Raw genomic sequence first — 23080 nt, 5'->3', positions numbered from 1 at the left:
CATCACTGTATCTGATAGCCAAGTTGCCCCCTCCGTGCGGATCGCTATATCTGCACTTTGGGGGCCCTTGGGGGGCAGGGGGAGGTTTGTGCACATGTGGGGCACATGTGGGGTCTCCCCTCGCCCCTGGCTTCAGTACCAGGTGGGGGGGGAAGAGGAGCTGGGGGGGAGATGGAGGGGGGGTGGAGGACAGGGGGGAACCAGCAGGATGGGTTGTACTTCCCTCCTCCTGCTGCTTCCTCCTCTGCCTCCCCCCCCCACGAGTATCGCGGGTCCCCCCTTGTTTCTTTATAATGGCCCACACCATGGAATGGAATGGCAGGCTGGCAGGCTGAGCAAAGTGACCTCTGCACCACTGGCTCATCTCAGATCCAGGCCGCAGTAATTATGGCAATGGCTCTCCATGCCTTCCCCCGCTCACCCGCCAAAGCGGCCGGGCGGGGGAAGGCCTGTTGAGCCCTCCCACCTTCCCCGGCCCACCCGCCTAAGCGGGTGGGCCAGGGAAGGCCTTTGAAGGAGCAGGGAGGCATTTAAAGGCCTCCCTGTGCCTTCCCCCATTTGCCCGCCAAAGCGGGCGAGTGGGGGAAAGCCTGTTGAGCCTCCCCCCACCTTCCCTGCCCTGCCCAGGGAAGGCCTTTCAAGGAGCGGGGAAGCATTTAAATGTATGTGTCTGTTTTTGTGTCTCTCTCTGTGCTCCTCTCTCTATGTGTGTCCCTCTCCCCCTCTGTTCATGTCTGCCTCTGCCCCTCTGTTCCTCTGTGTTTCTCTGCCCCTCTGTGTGTGTCTCTGTGTGTGTGTCTCTGCCCCTCTGTGTTTCTGTCTGTCCCTCTGTGTGTGTCTCCCTCTCTGTCTCTCTGTCTCTGCCCCTCTGTGTGTGTCTCCCTCTCTGTCTCTCTCTGTCTCTGCCCCTGCCCCTCTGTGTGTGTGTGTGTGTGTGTGTCTCTCTCTGTTTGTCTCTCTCTCTATCTGCCCCTCTGTGTGGGTCTCTCTCTCTCTGTCTCTGTGCGTGTGTGCGTCTGTCTGTTAGTCCCTCTGTGTGTGTGTTTCTCTCTATCCCTCTGTGTGTGTGTGTGTCTCTGTCTCTCTGCCCCTCTCTGTCTCTGCCCCTCTCTCTGTGCATGTGTGTGTGTCTCTGTTTGTCTCTCTCTCTCTGCTCCTCTGTGTGGTTGGGTGTCTCCCTCTGCCCCTCTGTGTCTCTCTCTCTGTCTCTGTGCGTGTGTGTGTGTCTGTCTGTTTGTCCGTCCCTCTGTGTGTCTGTTTCTCTCTCTCTGTTCCTCTGTGTGTGTCTCTCTTTATTTGTCTTTCACTCTCTGTCTTTCTTTGCCTATCAAGGTCAGTATTGTTTCAGAGGGGTGATGTCAGGGTGTGTGGTGTATGCAAATTAATTATGCTAATGAGTTATGCTAATGAGCTCCTGCACCTAGTTTTCTACAAAATGACCCCTGTAAAAAGGTGACCTCAAGTCCTCAAGGTGTACACCTTTGATACACAGCTGTGGTCCAGCAAGTCCTGCACCATGATATCATTTGCTTGTTAACTGAGGCCAACAGGGGTGGCCCTGAACTTTCCTGTAGTACCACAAGTTCTTCTCAAGGTGCTGTCCATTGGCTTCTAGGTTGTTCTCAGCTTGTGCCGTGCCACTGTACAGGCAGCCCAGTTTTTCAGTGTGCTTGGCCATGCACAGCTTGGCCTCAATGAACTGTGGTACAGCTGCTATAGAGTCACACATCTTTGGCTGCCTCCCAGCTTCATAGTTTCCTATACTGCTGTGGGCAATGACAGTTCTGAGGCACTAGTGATGTGCACTTCCAGCTTGCACCCCTGATTATGTGGTCTTCTGACTCAATGTCAACATACGATCTCATGATCTTCTGCTACTTTAGCTGACAGTAAAGCACTGCAATGTAATAGCATAGATCCTGACCACCTATAACAAATGCTGAGAAAATGTAAGTAAAAACCTGGGATATGTTTTCTAAAGGAAACACCCCGTGTACAAAAATATCAGCAAATACAGATGGGAGGATTGTAATAATTTCCATAGCATAATTTAAAGGCAGTTAGTATATGGTAATTTGTTTCAGTAATGCATTCAGATTGCCCTTAATGCTGACATCTACTTTACAAGAACACTGTATTTTCACTATTTGTGAATGTTTTCTTTGCAATCAGGAATTTTAAATAATATTTCATATTGCTTTGTCTGCTGTTTCTCCAATAAATCTATGTCTGAAGTAATTCTTGCAATACCAAATGAGACCTATTACAAATGAAGATATTTTTACTGTGCTTTATTAATGAGATGTTTTGAAAACTTGCCTGTTTTTGCTTTGCAGCTCTGAGGGACAATAGAATTGAGCTGCTACGAGCTTCATGGCATGAACTGACCATCAGAGTCACTGATGTGTCACTGTCAGATGAAGGGCAATACACTTGTTCTTTATTTACTATGCCTGTCAAGACTTCCAAGGCTTTCCTCACTGTTCTGGGTAAGCATAACTGGTTGAGAATACCAAAATAAGAACCATTTGATATGATATCTGTTGTAACTTCTTAGGCTTAAGAAACTTCTTCAGGACGCATGTGGTCACCATTGCTATCTATTGAGATTATCCTTGGCTTCAGGCATTCTGAGAATTAGTATAAAACAAGCAGAGACCAGATCCTCAAGAAACTTGTGCGGGCAACCATCCCTATATTTGCTTTCTCCCCTCTCCCTCCCAAGACTTCTCTCAATCTCTCTTTCTCCCTTCCCCACACCTACTCTTACTCTTCCTCTCTCACTTTCTTCTTCCCCCGATGCCTACTGTCACTCTTTCTACCTCCTCCCACATCAGTCACTCTCTCTCTCTCTCTCTCTCTCTCTCTCCCCCCCCATCTCTGTCTCTCCATCCCCCCAATCATTTACTTGGGATCTTACTCACCAGTAGTGCTGCCACTCCTCTTTCATGCTGCTATGGTGGGGGGATATGGCAAGTCCAATGGCTGTAGGTACGGACAGTCCGGGGGAGGGGCAGCTCCTCGTTTGGTTCTCCTCACCTACATAGTGCTCTTACCGGTACTGGCTCCCCCCACATATAGCATCACTGTCTCACAGATTCCTGAGGAGAGGCAACAATGGCAGGGTGGTTGGCAGTGGTGATACCTCCTCCTCCCCTGCCCGCGGGTCTGTCTCTGCCACCAGCTCCTCTGCACATAGTGCCTCTGCCTCACTACCTCTGAGGCTACTGAGGAGACGCAGTGATCATATGGCTAGTGGTGGTTCTTCACAAGCATAGAGAGGTTTATTTGGGGGGATTAGCCTTCCCTCTATTTTAAAGATTTTTATGCAGACCTGGGGACAGGTGGGTTCCCAAATTTGCAGAAAAAAGTCTCCCTTTTCTCTACCTGGCCCTAATCCATAGATGAAGAAGAGAAAAAGAAGAGATTGTATTTATACTCCGCCCTTCACTTCCTGAAGGAGTCTCAGAATGGCTTATAATCCCTTTCCCTTCCCCTCCCCACAACCGACACCTTGTGAGGTAGGTGGGGCTCAGATAGTTCTTTTGAGAACTGCCCTTGAGAGAACAGCTCTGAAAGAACTTATGACTGACCCAAGGTCACACCAGCAGCCGTGTATGGAGGAGTGGGGATTCAAACCCAGTTCTCCCATCCCTGCTGATCTGCCTCCCTTCCCCAACCCCACCTTCCCCAAGCTCCACCCCAAAACCCCAGGAATCTTTCAACCCAGAGTTGGCAACCGCAGCACCTCCACACATATGACATTCATAGAAATCCATAGTAACTGAACCAAAGGATGCAGAATGAACACATTTGGCTGCAGAACTACAGAGAGATATAGAAGTAAATAACTGGCAGCTGTCCAGCCCCACAAATTATACATCTCTCAAACAAATAGCTGTATGAGTTTGAGGAACTTGCTTACTTTCCCAAAGGAAGTTGTGAGGACAGGTGCAGGTTGGACACCTGCCTACTTGCAAGATAGGGGCCCATAATAGGCTAGGTGGGAGTCTCTCCTCCATGGCAGGTATCATGCAATAATGAGGTGGCTGGTCCAAATCAGGTAACTCACTCTTTATTGATGCACAAAAACACCCCAATACACGATCTGCAGGGAGAGTTACTTCACTTCCCTGCTTTTAGGTTTCAGCTTCCCAGTTGTCTCTATCCCTGAACACCCCCAGCTCCACTCAACTATGGTCTTAGGAGTGCTTTCAGCAATGGAACCCACCCCATCATTCCAGTCTCCACCAGCCTATCCCCATTTCCCACTCGATCCAAGTGGCAACCTTTGCCACCAAGGGCAGCCTAATCTGCCAGCCAGCCTCATGCTACAGCATTGGTTCCAGGCCAAATGCAATTCACAGGATGATCTGTGGCCTCAGGCTTCTCTTTGACCTGCCTGTCCAGATCCCCAGCTGGGCTGTAGCCCTGTCCCATGCAGGAGAGCAGGGGTCCCTGGAGTCCTCTGCCACATAAGTCCTTATGCTACTTGCTCAAAACCATAAGGATTGTAATGCAAACTGTCTATTCTACCTGTCACTCACTGCTTCTGTGTGTCATTTCAAAAGCCATATCTTTAGATCTAGCAACTCAGTAGCATCACACAAGCTATCCAGAAATAAAAATTATACACTTTGCATCCCAAAGACAAGTGGTTAATATTTGTTGTGTGTCCTCATTTCCCCCCACAATGAACTGAGAAAAAAATGTGTGACTTGAATAGGGCTACTGAGCTTTTACTTTTTTTATAGTTCCTTCTATCTTTTCCTCAATAATATATTCCCTTTGGTATGTTTTGCAATTTAATTTCAAAATCACCTGGCTTCTCCAACAACATGGAGAATGGAGGGGTTGTGACTCGGGAGGGGCTGTGGCTCAGTGAAAGAGCCTCTGCTTTGCATGCAGAAGGTCCCAGGTTCAAATGTTGCCCTGCAAAAGCCTTGTGCAGCATATGTAGAGCTATGGACTGTAACTGTAAACTGGACTGTACAATAAGTGATGATGATGATGATGATGATGACGATGATGATGATGATGATGATGACGATGATGATGATGATGATGATGACGATGATGATGATGATGATGATGACGATGATGATGATGATGATGATGACGATGATGATGATGATGATGATGACGATGATGATGATGATGATGATGAAGTGTGCCAGGGTTTTGGACTGTGCGGTAGCCAGACAATGGTGCCAGCCTCCTGGACTGCAGGCACATGCCCAACCAAGGGTAGCCTCACCCAGAAGCAGTGTGCCAAGCCAGGCGTGGACCTGCAGAATACCCGATGCCTCTCACCCCTACATCCCTGCAGGAAACAAACCAACCTCCCTGACACCACAAGTACACAGAAACCAGCAGCAGTTCACTAAGAATGAAACACAATACTCTGCAAAGGAAGCCTGAGCATTCCTTCATACAAAGGCTTCCTCTCCATCATGCAGGCATCTTCCCCACCCCCACCTGCACCAGAGGTTGCACATATTCTTAATCATAAACAAAAGGACTTCCTCCATGAGAGGATTAAGCAGCTGTCACGTCTACCCGCCACCCATCCTGATAATTTAGCTGTTGATCATTGGGCCATTACGACTAACGACTGTCCAGGGAGCTGGGACATTACTACTCTTTTCTTTCTTTTGTCTCTCTAAAGGTGTCACCATCAGTCAAATATTATTGCAATTGCCCAACCATTAAACCCATCCTCCTGACCATTAGTAACTGGATTTTTCTAGATTTCCTGGGGACTATGTGATTGGTGGAGCATCCCCCTCCCAGTCATTCTAGGGTAATAAAAGAGAGCAGCTCCCCATTGCTCGCTCTCTCACTTCCTGCCTACCTGTACCCACCCTATCTTGCTGGCTCCATTTGTAACGCTGTTTGGAGTCTTCCACATGTGTTGCTGGCCAACACACGACCCCTTTCCTAGTATTTTCCCTATTTTCGCTGCAGGAATTAGGAATGCCTCGTCGCATCGGACAGGTTAAGAATCACCCCCATCAACGATACCTTCCTGCTAATGCAACTGTCAGTGTACCTTTCTATCTAAGATTCTTAGCTCTGTATTGACTAAGTGTGTGATTGTTTCATTTTTTATCATATGTGTGTGTGAATTATTAGTAAAGAAATCACTATATTTTAAAATCTAGTCTCTTGTGTCTATTTCTGGGGATCTGGATAAGTTGGACTCCAGTATACATATGTTATTGTTCCCTTAATTAAAGCCATTGCTATTTAATATTCAAATCCCCCCACCTTATTAATAAATTAAGGCAATTTGGCTAACACAATCCTTGGCATCTCCAGTTAAAAAGAGACAAAGTGGTAGTCGATGTGAAAGACCTCTACCTAAGAACCTAGAGAGCTTCTTCCAATCTGGGTAGACAATATTGACTTTGATGGACCGATGGTCTGATTCAGTATAAGGCAGCTTCATGTGTTTATGTGTTTTAATAGCTTTTTATGTTTTAATGGTTGTTTTATTTGTTCTAGCTTCAAGCATCCTGGAGCAGGTCTTGAGTGTTGTGGCATATAAATAAATATATTTTAAAAGAAATTGTCCTGAAAATTGTTATCCCTTCAAGATCCATAATGTTGGTAGCATAACACCTGAAATCACTAAAGATCCATCAGAAATCTAAAATAATATGTCTATAATATACCTAACATTAAAAAAACAACAACACTGTTTTAGCACATGGACAACCTTTCTGAATTCTCTATGCATAGGTCTGAGTTCTCTGTGTTGCTGAGGTCTATGTGCGTCCATGCAGGTATCGACTTTCACTTTGCTTCTAAGTTGCATGTGTACTATTGGACAGATGGCACATATGGGAAGAGAAAAAATTGCTTAAAGGTTTTGTAAGCCCATGTTTTGTAAGCCCAATCTCTAAGTGACGTGACTATTTTTCTCCAGGTGCTGGCAAATATCCACGCACATAATGTATATGAGGCTCTTGGATCTGAGTATTTGCCCCTGAGTTTGCAATTTTTTTCATCAGTTTTTTTTAATTCTCTGTATATAGTAAGGTGAGAGTTGAATTTAATAAGGCTGATGTAAAATGTTCTGTGTGCCAGTAATATTAAACTTAATCCTGCCAGGGAATTGCTTTTGTGCCTAGGATATGAAATATGTGCCTCTGCTAGTTCCACTGAGACTATTTTACCAGTTTAATGTTAAAGGGAAAGGGGAATCAGCTCAGAACAGATTATTTCAGGATAAAGACAATTGCAGGTCAGTTTTCAATCTAAAGAAGCACATTTTAAGATTATAAAATCAGGTGGCTATTAAAATTCAGTGTGTAATTTACTTCCACCAGCCCTGGATATCATCAGTTGTGTTTCTAGAGAAAAGATACAGATCATTCAAAACGTTTTTATCTTGCTGTTGTTTTACATATTTTGTAACAAAGGAGGAATTCTTTCTGTAATGTATTGGTGTCTATTTTAATCCTCTAATTTCTGAATGTTAATAACCGTTTCATTCTTTTATTCAACTGAATGTTAGAGATATAGATCAGATATTTCAAGTAGCCATAGTTAATGTATGGTAGAAGCTACAGTTTGTTCATGTTGACCATTGTTCAAGGATACTTAGGAATTTGGACTAGAAAAACATCTTTAAAAGAACTGGAAGCCCATTGGCTGTCTTCAGGTCCAGTTTTGGACCACTTCAGTCTGCTCTCCCAGGATGAAGTTGACAAGATCCTGATAGTTGTTAAGCCTACTACTTGCCTCCTAGATCCCTGCCCATCTTGGCTGGTTAAGGCCTGCGGTGATGAGGCGTGGATCCCTCTGAGGGAGATTATTAATCTGTCTCTTTCAATGGGGACCTTCCCAGAGGGACTGAAGGAGGCGGTAATTCGCCCTCTCCTTAAGAAATCTTCTTTGGACCCGACAGTCCTCAGTAACTACTGCCCAGTGTCCAATTTACCATTCCCAGGTAAGGTGGTACAGAGGGCAGTGGCAACACAACTTCAAGTGTTCTTGGATTAGGCTAAGGTCCTGGACCCCTTCCAGCCTGGCTTTCCCCCCATCCATGGGACAGAGACGGTGCTGGTCGTCCTGGTGGATGATCTCTGGAGACATTTGGATCAAAGCAGTTTGGCGCAGCTGATTCTTCTCGACCTATCAGCAGCATTTGATATGGTTGACCATGAGGTGTTAACCCACTGCCTCACCGATGCTGGGATATGGGGGCTTGCCTTGCAATGGCCAGCCTCCTTCCTTCAGGGTCGGGGAGAGAGGGTGGCACTTGGGGGGGAGTTATCACAGCGGCACCCACTAGAATGTGGTGTTCTGCAGGGAGCGATCCTCTCCCCCATGCTGTTTAATATCTATCTGTGCCCCCTCGCCCAGATTATCCAGAGGTATGGGCTGGGTTATCACCAGTATGCAGATGACACCCAGCTCTATCTACTGATGGACGGCCACCCAGACACGGACCCAGGACATCTTGAAGAGGCATTACAGGCAGTGGCTGGATGGTTATGACAGAGCCGACTGAAGTTAAAACCATCTAAGATGGAAGTCCTGTACCTGAGCCGCAGGGGATTGGGTCAGGGGATCAAGCTCCCAACCTTTGATGGGGCACCATTGGTACCTACGTCGAGTGTGAAGAGTCTGGGGGTGTTCCTGGATACCTCCCTCTCTATAGAGGCCCAGGTCACCACCACTGCCAGGTCTGCCTTTTTCCATCTGAGGCAGATCAGACAGTTAGCCCCGTATCTTACTCCCCAAGACTTTGCTACAGTGACGCATGCAATGGTAACTTCCAGACTGGATTATTGTAACTCTCTCTACGTGGGGCTGCCCTTGACTCTGCTCTGGAAGTTGCAGCAGCAGCAAGGGTGTTGATAGTGATGCCTGTGTGGACTCATATCCACTCGGTGCTGTGTGAACTGCACTGGCTGCCTATTGAATTCCGGATTCGTTTCAAGGTGCTGGTACTTACCTTTAAAGCCCTATATGGCCAGGGGCCAGCATACCACTCCACATATGAGCCCCGAAGGGCAGTGAGGTCCACAAATCAACATCTGTTAGTGGTCCCTGGCCCCAAGGATGTCCGGATAGCCTCGACCATGGCCAGGGCTTTTTCAGCCCTGGCCCCTGCCTGGTAGAATGACTTCCCATATGAGATCAGGGCCCTGCGGGATGTATTGTGTTTCTGCAGGGCCTGCAAGATGGAGCTCTTCTGCTGGGCATTTGGTTGAGGCAGCAGACTCCCCCCCCCCAGCTTCTCTGGCCCTAGCTTTTCTGGCCCAGCTTTCTCTGGCCAATTGTGCACCAGTGGCCTGATTCTGACTGGTCATCTGATAACCTCTATAGTTACATGGTATTTTATGTATTAATTGTTATTTTAATACTGTTTTAATTGTATTATTTAACTGCTGTGCACCGCCCTGAGCCCATTGGGGAGGGTGATATATAAATCTAATAAAATAAAAAGAAAACAAGGCACAGTTGCACTCCAGTTACCATTCATAAAGTACCAAATTATTATCAATTGCTACTTCTTCCATCCCCCAAAAACCTATAGTGTCAGTGCATCTCAATTGTGTCACTATAGTGGTTAGTGCTATAGTGCTCATATTAGAATGTTTTTGAAAGTCCAAGGAAGATTGTGTGGCAAAAAAGGGCGGGGGGAAAGTGGCACTGCTTGAAATGACCATAGCACTTAAAAGACAGCTCATTAATGGAAGGAAATTCACTGTATGAAACCCCCATCCCTGTATCACTTTACTCGAAATCAAGCCAACAATGAATAACATCTGATTTAGAATGTTAATTCGAAAAGGACCACAATGGGTAGCTGTGGCTAGACTTTAAGCAGAAAACTAATGTGAAATACTTCAGCAAGATAGTGGCACAGATGTGTCCTTTAAATAAATTTGTGCACAATACCTGTATACTTTAAATGGGAAACTTGCAACAAGAAGCTCAAGGAGAGTCTCTCAGTCCTTTTCAAATGGGAAACTTAAGACAGGTGTCCCAATGTCAAAATAGCTGATTGTTTTAACTGGAAATTTCATGTATGTTTGCATTGTCCTTAAAGTGAAATGTGGGAACATGAAACTATCTACAGGTTTTTAAAAACTTGTTTCACACATGTTTCTTACAAGAAAGTTTAAGACTCACGCAAATAAATTCACACTACTCCTGAAGGGGAAAAAATTAAAGATTATGAAAGCCATCTACTATAAGTGTTCCCACTTATCGTTCAGCTTTGTTGCCTTGTTTCCCAAGAATCTGTTCTATTTCTGGTTGATAATTACATAACTTAGAACTTCTAGATGCTGCTTCCTTCGTCTCTACATTTATGTCTCTAATATATTGCATTCATCCTTAATGTATCCTCCACTATCGGGTATCCTTCCTCATGTTCTATTCCTCTTGTTTGTTGACTGGACTTTCGTGTAGAAGGGGTTTGTTTGTTTTTTTACAATTCATAGTTTGAAAAGGCATGGAAACAACAAAGCTGTGGTGAGGACAGTAATACTAACACAGAGAGACAATCCACACTGACAAAATGATGTATATATGAGCTGCAGATTCCAGGCAAGGAATACGGAAATAGCTGAACTCAGTATGACATAATTGTTTCCTGTCGGAAGGTCCACACAATCTGTTGACATGCGCATAGTCATCTGAACATAATGGTGTAGCTACATTTTTTCCCATTGCTCCACCTGAATACTGAGTCCAGTTTCATGATCTGTATAGAAATTCGATAATTATCAATGCAACAAACATGAAATTAAGCAAACTCCTGAGCACAATTGAAGACAGGAAGGCATGGCGTGATGTGGTCCATGGGGTCGCAAAGAGTCGGACTTGACTGTGCGACTGAACAACAGCAACATGGAAATTCACTGTTTCTGTATAATCCATGATATGATATTTATGCAAAGTATAAATTATGAGTTGACCAAAATCTCACTTGCATCTAAAGGAAGGATTCATAGTGATATCAATATTTTTAGGTTATTATTACTAATTAGATAGGGATAAGTATAAGCAGGGCTATTTTGGGGCAGGAACGGAGTTCTGGCTGGCTTCAGAGTTGGCCACGCCCACTACAGCCAAAACCTCTGCATGTGTGGCTACAGAGGGAAGGCCTGGAGAGCAACTCCCCCCCCAGCAACTTTGAGGTGGGTAGGCCAGGGGGCCCCTGGAAGGATCGGGGAGGCATTTAAATGCCTCCCCTTGCCTTTCCCGGCCTGTCCAAGGGCCAGCTTGTCTGGGCAAGCCAAGGGAAGGCAGTTTAAACTGCCTTCCCTTCCCTTCAAGGGGGGGCTTGCCCGGTCTCCCTGCATCTGCAGGGCGCCTGGGCAAGCCAAGGGAAGGCAGAGGGGTATGGCCTAATATGCTAATGCTTTGTGTCATCAGGGGTGTGGCCTAATATGCTAATGAGCTTCTGGTGTTGGGTGTGGCCTAATATGCTAATGATTTTCTGCTGTTGGGTGTGGCCTATTATGCTAATGAGTTCCTGTTGGGCTTTTTCTACAAAAAGAGCCCTGAGTATAAGTATGCCCTAGCTTCCTTTCTTTTTGATTACTAGAATTTATACACCTCAAAGACCAACAAGATTTCCAGGGTACAAGCTTTCAAGAGTCAAAGCTCCATCATTTTATTTAATATATATGGCAATTCCTTCTGATCATGTATTGCTTACAACTGTAGATTTGAGAATTGTTTTGCAACTGAGATTTTAGAAGTCTCATGCTTTTAGAGTTTTGAAGGATTCAGATTGTTCATTAAGTTGGAGCAAAGTTTCTGTGATGAACACTAACAGTTGATTCTTGTGTGTATCACACCTGTTTATTTGGGTTTTTTTAGAAAATAATTGCTGATTAACAAGTTTGTTATCAACCCTAACACTGCTGACTTAGAGTTCAGTAAACAGTCACTAATAGAAATTAGACTGATCAATAGTTCCCCTTCATCTCTCAAATTTGATAAAAACATTTACAATAGTTAATTAGCAAAATTATGACTCATTTGTTTGCCTTTTGTTAGGAGTTCCAGAGACGCCTCAGATTAGTGGATTTACTTCACCAGTTATGGAAGGTGAAAGGATGGAACTTACATGCAAAACCTCTGGTAGCAAGCCAGCAGCGGATATCAGATGGTTCAAGAATGACAAAGAGGTGAAAGGTATTGTTTGGAATTGTATATTTCATTAATAAGAAACACTTATTAATTAAACATGTAAACTGGTTGATTTGATTTGCGAAATTCATTACATTTACATGCTTTGTAGATAATCAAAGAATAATCCAAAGCATTTTGGTACGCAGCTAGTAAGCATTTCTCACACTTCTACAATATCAATTGTAGCCGAGTTCCTTTGGGGATAGAGGAAAGCAAGCTTCTCCCTGCTAGTACAATGCTTTGAAATGCTTGAAAAATGGCCTAAGAAATTCATAAATGAATAATAAATATCACAGCTTTTCCCCTCTGGCCCAGCTTCTGCTGTACAGTTCTTTCACAGTAACCTCAAACACGCACGCAGCATGATTAAATGATGCATGCACCCAGCAGCCAATGCTCATATAGTGTGTACGGTAAGTAGAGGGAAAAACACATCAGGCTGTCTCATCACTGAATGCATGCTCCATAACTCTGTGCTCTTGTTCCTTTCTCAAATATTTGCCTTCTTGGTACATGAAGCTTCTTAATTTCTCAGGCTGGTTGTAGCTACCACTTCATCCTCTTCTGCATTCCTCTGGCAGGATTGAACTGAACAGGGCCTGGCAACTGTGGCTGTTCTCTGTACTTCCCTCTCCTAGGTTTGACCAGACATCTCTGTGTTACAAAGTATGAGAAAAGCAGGTCACATTAACAGTAGGCCAGTCACCTTTGTGCCTTAGAGCCAATGCATGTGGTGACCATCAATAGCCATTCTGAAGTCATTACATTTAAAATTAAACTCCAAGCATATATGTGCCCAAAAGCACAAAGGTCATTTGGCTGGCTGCTGTGGATTGTCCCAAACAGTAGATTTCTGTAGCCTTTTTGTTTCTTTGTTTTTTCCTTTAATGTTGGTTTGCTAAGGCAAATGGAGAATTACCATAGAATGGAGACACCAATATGTGCAGGTTGCTGAAGATGACAGGATGCTTTCAAAAACAATAATCAGATTGTACCTTGTTGGCATAATTGTGCTTCTCATTTGAATGCTTTTCAAACTGTTAGGCATGCCTGAGAGGCAATAATTAATTAATTGGTCTATACCAATAGTTATATAAATGTTCTGACCACTGGAAGAAGACTGATGGCTGACTACAAGAAAGAGAACTCTGCCCTGTATATTTCCATCCGATTATATATAGATACTTACAAATAACTAGTGTGGACAGGGCCAAACTGGAAGTTAATGTATTGCTACACATAACTTTTCATAGTTATAGCAGGGAAAGCCCTTCCCCCTCCCCTACCTTCTTAAAACAAACATGAAAATAACAGGAGGCTGAAGTTGGTTCCTTATTCGCTCTTCCTTATTCATTCCTTATTCGTTACTTATTTGTGTAGTCATTCAGAAACACTAAGGAGAGTGAGGTGGAAAGCTCCGAACCCCAAAATAAGGTCTGGACCACCACATATCATATACCCCCACATTCACAGGACTCTCCCCTTTGAGGGGACATATACTGTATCCTGGTCCAAAGCACGGTTCTGGTGCCAGTTGCTCCAAAGGGCAGTGCCCCTAGGACAATCACACAACACAAGCATACACTGGGGCCAGGCTGCACCCCAAAATAATCTTTGGACCACCCCAAACGACACATCCCCATGCTCTGGGGACTGTGCCCTGCAAGATGACATACAGTAATGCCCGGTCCAAACACCGGTTCTGATGCCACGAGCTTCTGTTTGCAGGGCTTCCCCGAGGCCTGTATTTCAAAGGAGATTTGAATAAGGAAGTGCCCCCTGCACCCAAAATAAGGTTTGGACCCCCACACTTCATACACCCTCGTCTTCAGAGGACCCTCCCCTTCAAGGGGACACATTCTGTGTGCTGATCCAAAGCGCGGTTCCAGTGCCAGTTGCTCCAAAGTGCGGTGCCCCCAGGACAAACACACAGGCAGACACTGGGGCCAGACTGCACCCCCCACAAGTATTTGGACTACCCCAAACAACACATCCCCACACTCTGGGGACTGTGCCCTGCAAGCTGCCAGCAGCAATGGCGGCAAACCCTGTGCGGCTCCTAGCCGCCGGGCTGGCCAGGCCAGGCTCCCTGCCCCCCAGGAACGGCTGCGGCTCCCAGCCGCAGCGCACCAAAGCTTCTCCCCCGCGCGCCACCACCACCAGCAGCAACAGCTCTGCTACAGTGCCTAGTGATAAGTTCTCTTTTACTTTTGGGGGGATTTAAGTATCCCCCCTATATTTTTTCAACTTTTCAGATTTTTCTGCACATCTGGGGATCGCCCCAAATGTGCAGCAAAATCTCCCTGCCCCCCAGGCCATTCTGTTATTTACTGTTAATATTTACTGGATGGATCCATCAGGGCTTGTTGGTTCTTATCTCTGCATAGATCCTAATGGTCCACACCCATGATTCAATCAAGCTACTTAGAAAGCACATTGCAGCTTTGCATCCTGACTTATTTAGTCTAAACTGTTGTTGCATCCTTTTATCTGGATATAAGAACGCAACCACGTGTCATACACCTACTGGTTGAGGGGACCCTCCCCTTCAAGGGGACATATGGCACTTCCTGGTCCAACGTGAAGTGCCCCAGGACAATCATACAAGTTGCACCGGGCATCACTGTATGTCACCTTGCAGGGCACAGTCCCCAGAGCGTGGGGATGTGTCATTTGGGGTGGTCCAAATATTGGGGGGGGGGCTGTCTGGCCCCAGTGTCTGCCTGTGTGCTTGTCATGGGGGCACCACACTTTGGAGCAACTGGCACCGGAACCGCGAATAAGGAACCAACTTCAGCCTCCTAAAATAACCCCTGTCCTTTATTTTCTCTGACCTCACTGTGCTTTGGTGTTTTTAGTATTTTTCTTACAATCCATGTGAGCTGGGCTTAGAGAAAAGTGCAGAGAGTAATTGAATACAGTAGGGGTGAAATAGGAATTATTTCTTGTCACATATTATCACTCCATTGTTTTTTAAGAGGATAGGTACACCCAGCGTAAATAGATGAACAGGTTTATAAAAATGTCTGGATCATCCTCCACTCAATCACAAGTAAGTTGGGCCTAAGGGGCAAATGGGGGGAGGAATAAATATTTTAATTTTACAGATGCATTTTTATAAATCAAAGTCTGAATTTGTTTATTTGAAATATTGGCAGGGTTAAAAAAGATGCATTCTGTTGTTGGATGTAATCTTGCTTCTCCATTTGCTTTGCCCTTTAGTGCTTGCTTCTAGAAACGTGAGTGAACATGTTGCATTGCTGCTGAAATTTTAACTATTACTTTTTAAAGGTAGCCTCCATCAAGTAATCTCCTTAAAATATTCCATTAAACTCTATGTATGTCAGAGTTGTCTAGCATCAAGTTAGTTTGCTATGTAGTCAAGAAGTTTCTCCAAGCAAAGTTACAGAAGTAATAAGAGAAGCCATTAATCTTTCTTTAACATCCACAGGAACTGAGCAATGCATAATAAAACAAAGGCTAACATACAACATTTAAGAAGTCTAAGAGTCTGTGGTTGGTACTTAGGGAAATTTCTTCAGTTTTCCGTCTTTAATATTATTGTCATGAAAATTTTCTAAATCAAAATGAGAAAATTCTATTTGAAAGAGACAGAAACATTAAACACTAGCATTAAAAAGCACCTGAACTCCTGTGGTCAAATAGAGAAGGGAACAGGAGACAGAATGTGGTGCCTCAGCCTATAGCAAATTTAAGGGAAATTCTAAGCAAAGGGAAGAATTGTGCCATTCTCTATTTAACAAGAAAATTTGAACTAAGTTGCAGGTTTTCTTACCATACCCTGACTTGCAAGACTCGAACTAATCCCTGATTACAGGTTTAAAAATTCATAGATGTGGATGAGTGTCCAGAATTTAGCAACAGATTGGGGGGAAGGGTGACAGAAAGAAAGGGGGAAAGGTGGCGCCTTGTACTGCAGTCCTCAGCCTGCAGCAAAAATAGGAAAGGATTTACAATAACTTTGCACCTGCACAGCAACCACAGAGGAAGAATTTTGAAGAGGGGACCTAGACTACCTATAGCAAACTGGTTACTGCATTTCATTGATTTAAATTTACTTATTGAAAATCCTATTTGGAGGTTATTGGTTTTTTATCATGAATTTTATGTGTTTGTATAATAGCTGTTTCATTCGTATTGATTTTATTGTGGGTTTTTTAATAACTGTTTTTATTTATATTGTAAGCCACCTTGAGTTCCACAAGGGAGAAAAGTGGCTAATAAATATTTTAAATAAAACAAATAATTGCAGGCTTCTTCCTGGTTAGATTATGTTCAGTTTCTCAACTGTTGGTTTGATAAATAGACAACTGCATTAGACCCCTTCTAAGTAGCCCTCCTTACATTAATGCCTCCTAAGAGATCTGTGTAGCACATATTCATATTTAATGGAATTGAATCTTTTCTAATATTATATTCGTAGAACCACTTGTTTATAAAAAGAAAAAGAAAAATGAGTTATTCTTAATGACTCATAAAATAAATTATTGCCTTTTAACAAAGACTTACATAGTAAATTAAGTTTCTGCTTTTGGGGGGTAAGAAAGCACTGGCATTTATTTATTTATTTATTTATTTATTTATTTATTTTTGGGATTTATATCCCGCCCTATCCAACAGCTCAGGGCGGCTAACAGACGGCCATGCCGAAGTTAAAATGTGCATACAATCAAACAGCATAATAAAACAATGTATCCTACATAAAATTTGGTGCTCTAATAATTTACATAAAAACCAAGATGCGCGACATCCCACACTGGCGGCCAAGTTCTTCATAGCATAAGCATGAGCATAAGTGCCACGAGAAATGTTTCCCGGCTCTGTAGGGCGACATCTACCCCTACCACATGAGGTAGATGGTAAGAACCTCAGTGGTGGGATAGTGGCGGTGGCGGCTCCCCCTCAAAGGCCTGGCGAAAAAACTCCGTCTTGCAGGCCCTGCGGAACTGCACCAGATCCCGCAGGGCCCTGATCTCCTCCGGGAGCTCATTCCACCAGGTGGGAGCCGCCACCAAAAATGCCCTAGCCCTGGTCTTGCTATTCTTGTTTTGAGAAGGTGTAGAATTATAGATCAATTTTCTTTTGGGAATTTTTTTGATAGCTTCTGTTGGTTCTTTCAGTCCTAAACATTTAAGCAGACAAGTCCCAGTTGTTAAATCTGTTGCTTGAAGTCTTACACCATTGTGGATAACTTGTAAGGTTGCTGGTCCACTCCATTTGTTATTTTTGTTGAACTATTTGGAGTTGCTGTGTTATTGTCACAGCTTTTATTTATTGCTTCAGGAGGTAAGTCAGGAAACACTTCGATTTAGCTTCATTTTATGTGAAGGAGCCTTTTAATTGAGCTTCTGTTAATATTTTTTCCGATACTCTATAATCTAAGAAAGAGACAACAATATCTCTAGGATCTTTTTGTTTGCTGTTTTGTGGTGAGCCTAGACTATATGTTTTAGTAACTATTGGTACTACATTGTCCTCCAGTTTCATTTCTGCTGCTAGCCAATTGGCCTTAAAGGCTTGTAAATCTTTTGTCTCTTCCATGTTTTCAGAAAAACCACGAATTTTAACATTATTTTGGCAAAGTTCCATTTCCATTAAAAGTATTTTTGTTTTCATTTGGTCAGTTTCCTTTCGGTGATTACGAGTTTTGTCTTGCACAGTTTCAGCCAAAGTCATAGTGCACTCCACTATTATTTGTACTTCTAACACTGCAGTCTTTATTTCATTAAGTTGTAACTGTATAGGTTCCGAGAGGGACGTGATTTTGTTTTTAAAAATCTCTGCTCCATTTCAGTAGAGGTGGCTTTTGAAAGAGAAGTGGTTTGATCTTGCCCCTCCATATTACCTGCCATCATATTGTTGCCACTGTGCTTCTCACTCTCTGCTTCGTTTTTAGATAATACCTTTGAAAAATTACGAGCTTACCGGGCAGTTAGGCGTAGCAGATATGTTAGGAGCTGATTCTCGTATTTTTTCCTTTATAATTTCTTCCCTTATGATTTTCTGTTGTGCTTTATTTCAAATTTCTGGTCAGAGTAGAGGAGCGCTGCAGTTTCAAGCGTCCATACTTTTCTCGCATGACACCACACCCCAGAATTGAATCTTTTCAATGAACTATTTGGAAAACAGTTCCCTAAAATAAGAGTTTAATACCCAGTCCTACATTTTTATGCCTGAGTGCATGCATGCACCAGCAGCACACTATAGGTTATATTATTGTACTGGTACATAGAACAGTTGGCCAGCTACAGCGTTGGTACCATTTTCCATCTTTAGTTTTCTGTTCTTCCTAGTGAAAGAAGCATCTTTGAATCAGATATGGCAATGTATTCTATTGTAATGGTGCATATGATATATAACCCAAGTTCTTTCCTTTGCCATCACTTTGTGCTGTAGCTGGTAGGGAAAAGGAGGAGAATCTGCCACTGGATAGCTTCCTGCAATTAATCCATTGTCCTGAAATGTTTAATCTGCATTGTGAAAAAAGTCATCTACATTGGCAAAAAACACCTTGAAAGAGTTTTCTGAATTCCTTTCCCTTGCTAGAGCGAGGATAAGATAAGAGAGGCATAATCGATAAACCTGACTTATCAGGGCTGAATTTGCAGCTCAGGCCAGGAAACAAGCTCAAGAAGGTGTTTGTTTCCATGTGTCTGACTTGGAAACAGGGCTCTGATTCTGTGCACCTGGCTTGCCTCCCAATCACAGAAGCAGTGGCTAGCCTACATGCAGGAGGCATCCCCGGGGAGGAGCTTTGACGCGTGTGCCACATCAGCTTTCCCTTCAGCGATTTAAATGGCCTCAGCTGGGTGCCTCCTCCTGCTTTCTTCGACTCTCTCACAGCTGGAGTACAGCAGAAGTTCCTCCTTTGCAGCCACGTGCTTTGACTACAGAAGAAGATTCCTACAAAGCTCTGCTTTATGAGTGCAGCCTTTTTTCTTTTCTTTTTATATATAATTTCTTTATTTAAGTTTAAGGACATAACAAACAGATAAACAAACAAACAAATACCCAACCAAAAATTACATTTTTCAACATCATTACAACAGTCAAACTTAACTTTAAAATATTTCTTCATATCTTATGTATTTTCCACTATAAATCAACACATATTTCTCATTATCAGTCTACTTTTCAATCCAAAATGTAAAGGTTCTTAGACTTACATTCTAAAGTAATTACCTATCACCTTATCTTCTTTTATTTAATTCAACGGATATCAACAACAGCTGAGTTCTTAAATAGTTTTCTCAGCAAAAATTTCTCAAATGTTTACCAGGCCCCAACAGGTCCATGACCTTATTTCCCAATCTTAACCATATATTTTATATATTATATTTTAACAACAAATTAGTACTCACAACTTTAGTCTTATTTTATTTCTTTACATTATAATGGCAAAGATAACCCCTGTGAACAACATTAGAAATAAAATTTTAAAAATAACTCAGGTGTATATAACCATTTACTGGGGGTATCCAAGCATATAATTAACCCCAAAAATCAAATATTCAAAATTAATGGTCTAAAGTCAGATATAAATTAATTTTTACCACTTATTTCCTTTTCTTTCTTTTTTTCCAAGTAAAAGTTATTAATAGACTACCCCAATCCTTCTTACAGTACTCAGATTTTTTGTATTATGTTAACAAAAATAATCATTTTAAGAAACAACAAAAATAAGCTTTGAAGATAACACAAAAGTACTTAACCATTAAACTGCACAGAGGTCTAAAGTTCTTATTATCATTCCAGAATAAATCAAAATATATTCTAACAACAAATTAATACTCACAACTTTAGTCCTATTTCATTTCTTTACATTATAATGGCAAAGATAACCCCTGTAAACAACATTAGAAATAAAATTTTAAAAATAACTCAGGTGTATATAACCATTTACTGGGGAGTATCCAGGCATATAATTAGCCCCAAAAATCAGATATTCAAAATTAATGATCTAGAGTCAGATATAAATTAATTTGTCCCCGTTACTGTTTATATGGATTCTAGAGGTAATGTTGAAACAAATCAAGGAAGACAAAACAATAAAAGGCCTAACTAATAAGGGTTTTTTCCTATGAATATAGAGCCTTTGCTGACGATGTGATGTTTATGATTGAAGATCATTTACAGAATTTACCAGTGCTGTTAAAGAAAATAAATGAATTTGGGGACTTAGCAGATTTCTATCTTAACAAAGACAAATCAAAGGTGATGTGTAAGAATATGAAGGAAAAGAACAGGACAGAATTGCAGAGGCTGGTCCAATGTGAAGTAGTTCATAAAACCAAGTATTTAGGAGTTCATTTGACAATGAAGAATATAGACTTATATAAAAATAATTATGACAAACTTTGGATGAAAATTCAACAGGATATTAAGAAATGGAATACGTTGAACTTATCATTGTTGGGAAGAATCTCTGTGGTAAAAATGAATATTTTACCACGGTTAATGTTTTTATTCCAGACAATCCCAATAGTAAGAGATGTGAAAATATTTAACATGTGGCAGAGGGAGATTTCAAAATTTGTTTGGGCTGGGAAGAAACCACGAATCAAAATGAAGATTCTTTGTGATCCGAAAGAGAGAGGAGGATTCCAGTTACCGAATTTTAGACTGTACCATGAGGCGGTATGCTTGACATGGTTGCAGCAATGGGCCACGTTGGAAAATAAGAAATTGTTGGCATTAGAGGGCCATGACTGCAAGTTTGGATGGCATGCTTATTTATGATATGAAAAAGTGAAAATGGATGGCTTTTTAAAACATCATTTCATCAGAAGAGTGTTGTTTGATATATGAACTAAATATAAAAGGTACTTCTCGGACGAGAGACCGCTTTGGATTGTACCGGCAGAGGTAATAAAACCTTTTAAACATGAACAAAGAGGTAACGGAGTCTTGGGAGTATTTATGGGAAAATGCACTAAAAATATCAACATGTAATAATTTAAAAGAAAATTGTTATAAGATGATGTATAGGTGGTATATGACGCCAAAAAAGATTGCTAATATGAATATTAATATGTCAAACAAATGTTGGAAGTGTAAAAAGGTTGAGGGCTCGTTTTCTCATATGTGGTGGACTTGTGAAAAAGCAAAAAAAAATTGGAGTGAGATTCATGCAGAGATTGAAAAAATTGTAAAATGCAAATTTAAGAAAAAACCAGAAATTTTACTTTTGGGGCTAAAAATGGAAGAGGTCAATGTGGCTAAAAGGACATTGATGTGGTATATGATAACAACAGCCAGAATGACCTATGCTCAATGCTGGAAGCAAGATGAAGTCCCGAGAGTTGAAGATTGGATTAAAAAGTTGTTTTTTTCGGTTGAAATGGACAAGATGACGCGAAGGCTTAATAATATGGGAGCATAGGACTTCTATAAAGACTGGAAAGACTTAAAAGACTACTTGGAAAAATATTGGGATGTAAGAGACAACTTATTTTGCTTTAATAATTATTGAATATTGAACTTCGATAATACGAAAGGATAGAGATATAACTGTAATAGTTGACTAATAGTTACCTAGTGAACTTGTAATGAAGAAGCGGATGGAGGAAAAAGGATAAGAAATATGCAGGAGGACATAGCACTGTGGGAAGCCATGTAGGGGGGAAAGGGGAGGGGGGTAGGATGTAACGGGTATAAAATATATAACTAATGTTGGTTGTGATTGATTATATCCTGAATAAAAATTTTGTTTTAAAAAAAAGATATAAATTAATTTTTGCCACTCACGTTCTTTTTTCAGGTAAAAGTTATCAATAGACTACCCTAATCCTTCTTACAGTGCTTAGTTTCTTTGTATTATGCTAACAAAAATAATCCTTTTAAGCAACAACAGAAATAAGCTTTGAAGATAGCCCAAAAGTACTTAACCATTAAACTGCACAAAGGTCTAAAGTTCTTATTATCATTCCAAAATAAATCAGGATGCCTTAGTCCAGTACATTCATTTCCATCCTTTAACACCATCTACATTTCATGCGGTGTATAAAAAAGAAAAAGAATTATGCTACCACATAATACAGATGGCAACCCTGTTTCCTGAAGCACCCTCTTCTTTATGATCTTTTCTTGATGCTTCTCCTCTTTATACTCATATATATCTACACCATCTTGTTTTTCTTGTTTAATCAGATCTGGCACATGTGCTTTGCAGTCATTAGTCCTTTTCTTTGGAAATTGTCTCATTTTCATTTTACTCAATTTCTTCACATCTGCATTAAGTTGCTTTCGGACATTTCCTTCTGTAAATGCTACTGTCTTGGCTCGCTTTGCAACATGCTTTACTTGACTTTTTATCTGGGAGCGTTTCTTTTCCGTCTCCATACAAAATGAGTCTTGGAATTTTTTTTTTTTTTGGCAGTCTCGTTTTTTCTCTGAAATCACAGAACGCTGACATTGCGGGGGCTCCTCCTTCTCTTCCAGGTCTGGTTTCTGTTTGCTTTCCAATTCTAGGTCTTTATTTAGAAGGTTCTTAATAATAATTTTGCCTTTTTTCTTTAAAGCACGCTTGGGCAGGCCAGCTGATCAGTGGAGAGTGGACTGGCTCCCTTTAAATTAAAAGGGATTTGCAGATATCACCCTGGTTTGAGCATTTTCATTTGTTTTTAGATCTTTTAATTTTGACTCGTTTGTTGGCCAAGCAGCATTTTAAAGCATAGTGGTGGTGCATACGCAGCTTTGAGTTGACCATTAGCTTGTGGAATTTTGATGAGTTGGTTACTTTGTGTGGGGGTATGTTTGGTTAAATTGAAGGGGAAGGGTCATTGCCAAAGCAATCAGTTCCAGTAAGGTGAATCCCCGCCCATTAATAGGGTGCCGACGGGTAGCAACTTGATTGGTGGGTAAGGAGTGCAAAGTGGATTGAATACTTTGG

The 23080-nt window shown here is 42.0% G+C and overlaps 1 protein-coding gene across 1 annotated transcript in view; it reads left to right on the top strand.

The window, feature by feature from the left end:
• CADM2 (cell adhesion molecule 2) overlaps window positions 1-23080 on the top strand; it is a 342074-nt gene that overhangs the window by 105584 nt on the left and 213410 nt on the right. Inside the window, exons 3-4 of the mRNA XM_015409285.1 lie at window positions 2337-2489; window positions 12034-12171. Of these exons, the coding sequence (XP_015264771.1) occupies window positions 2337-2489; window positions 12034-12171 (291 nt within the window). The remainder of the gene's footprint in view (window positions 1-2336; window positions 2490-12033; window positions 12172-23080) is intronic.

Source organism: Gekko japonicus, unplaced genomic scaffold, assembly GCF_001447785.1.
Source record: "Gekko japonicus isolate JY-2015 unplaced genomic scaffold, Gekko_japonicus_V1.1 scaffold439, whole genome shotgun sequence".
Classification (NCBI taxonomy): Eukaryota; Metazoa; Chordata; class Lepidosauria; order Squamata; family Gekkonidae; genus Gekko; species Gekko japonicus.
Note: the sequence above shows the minus strand (reverse complement) of the source record. Positions and strands in the feature narration are given on the sequence as shown.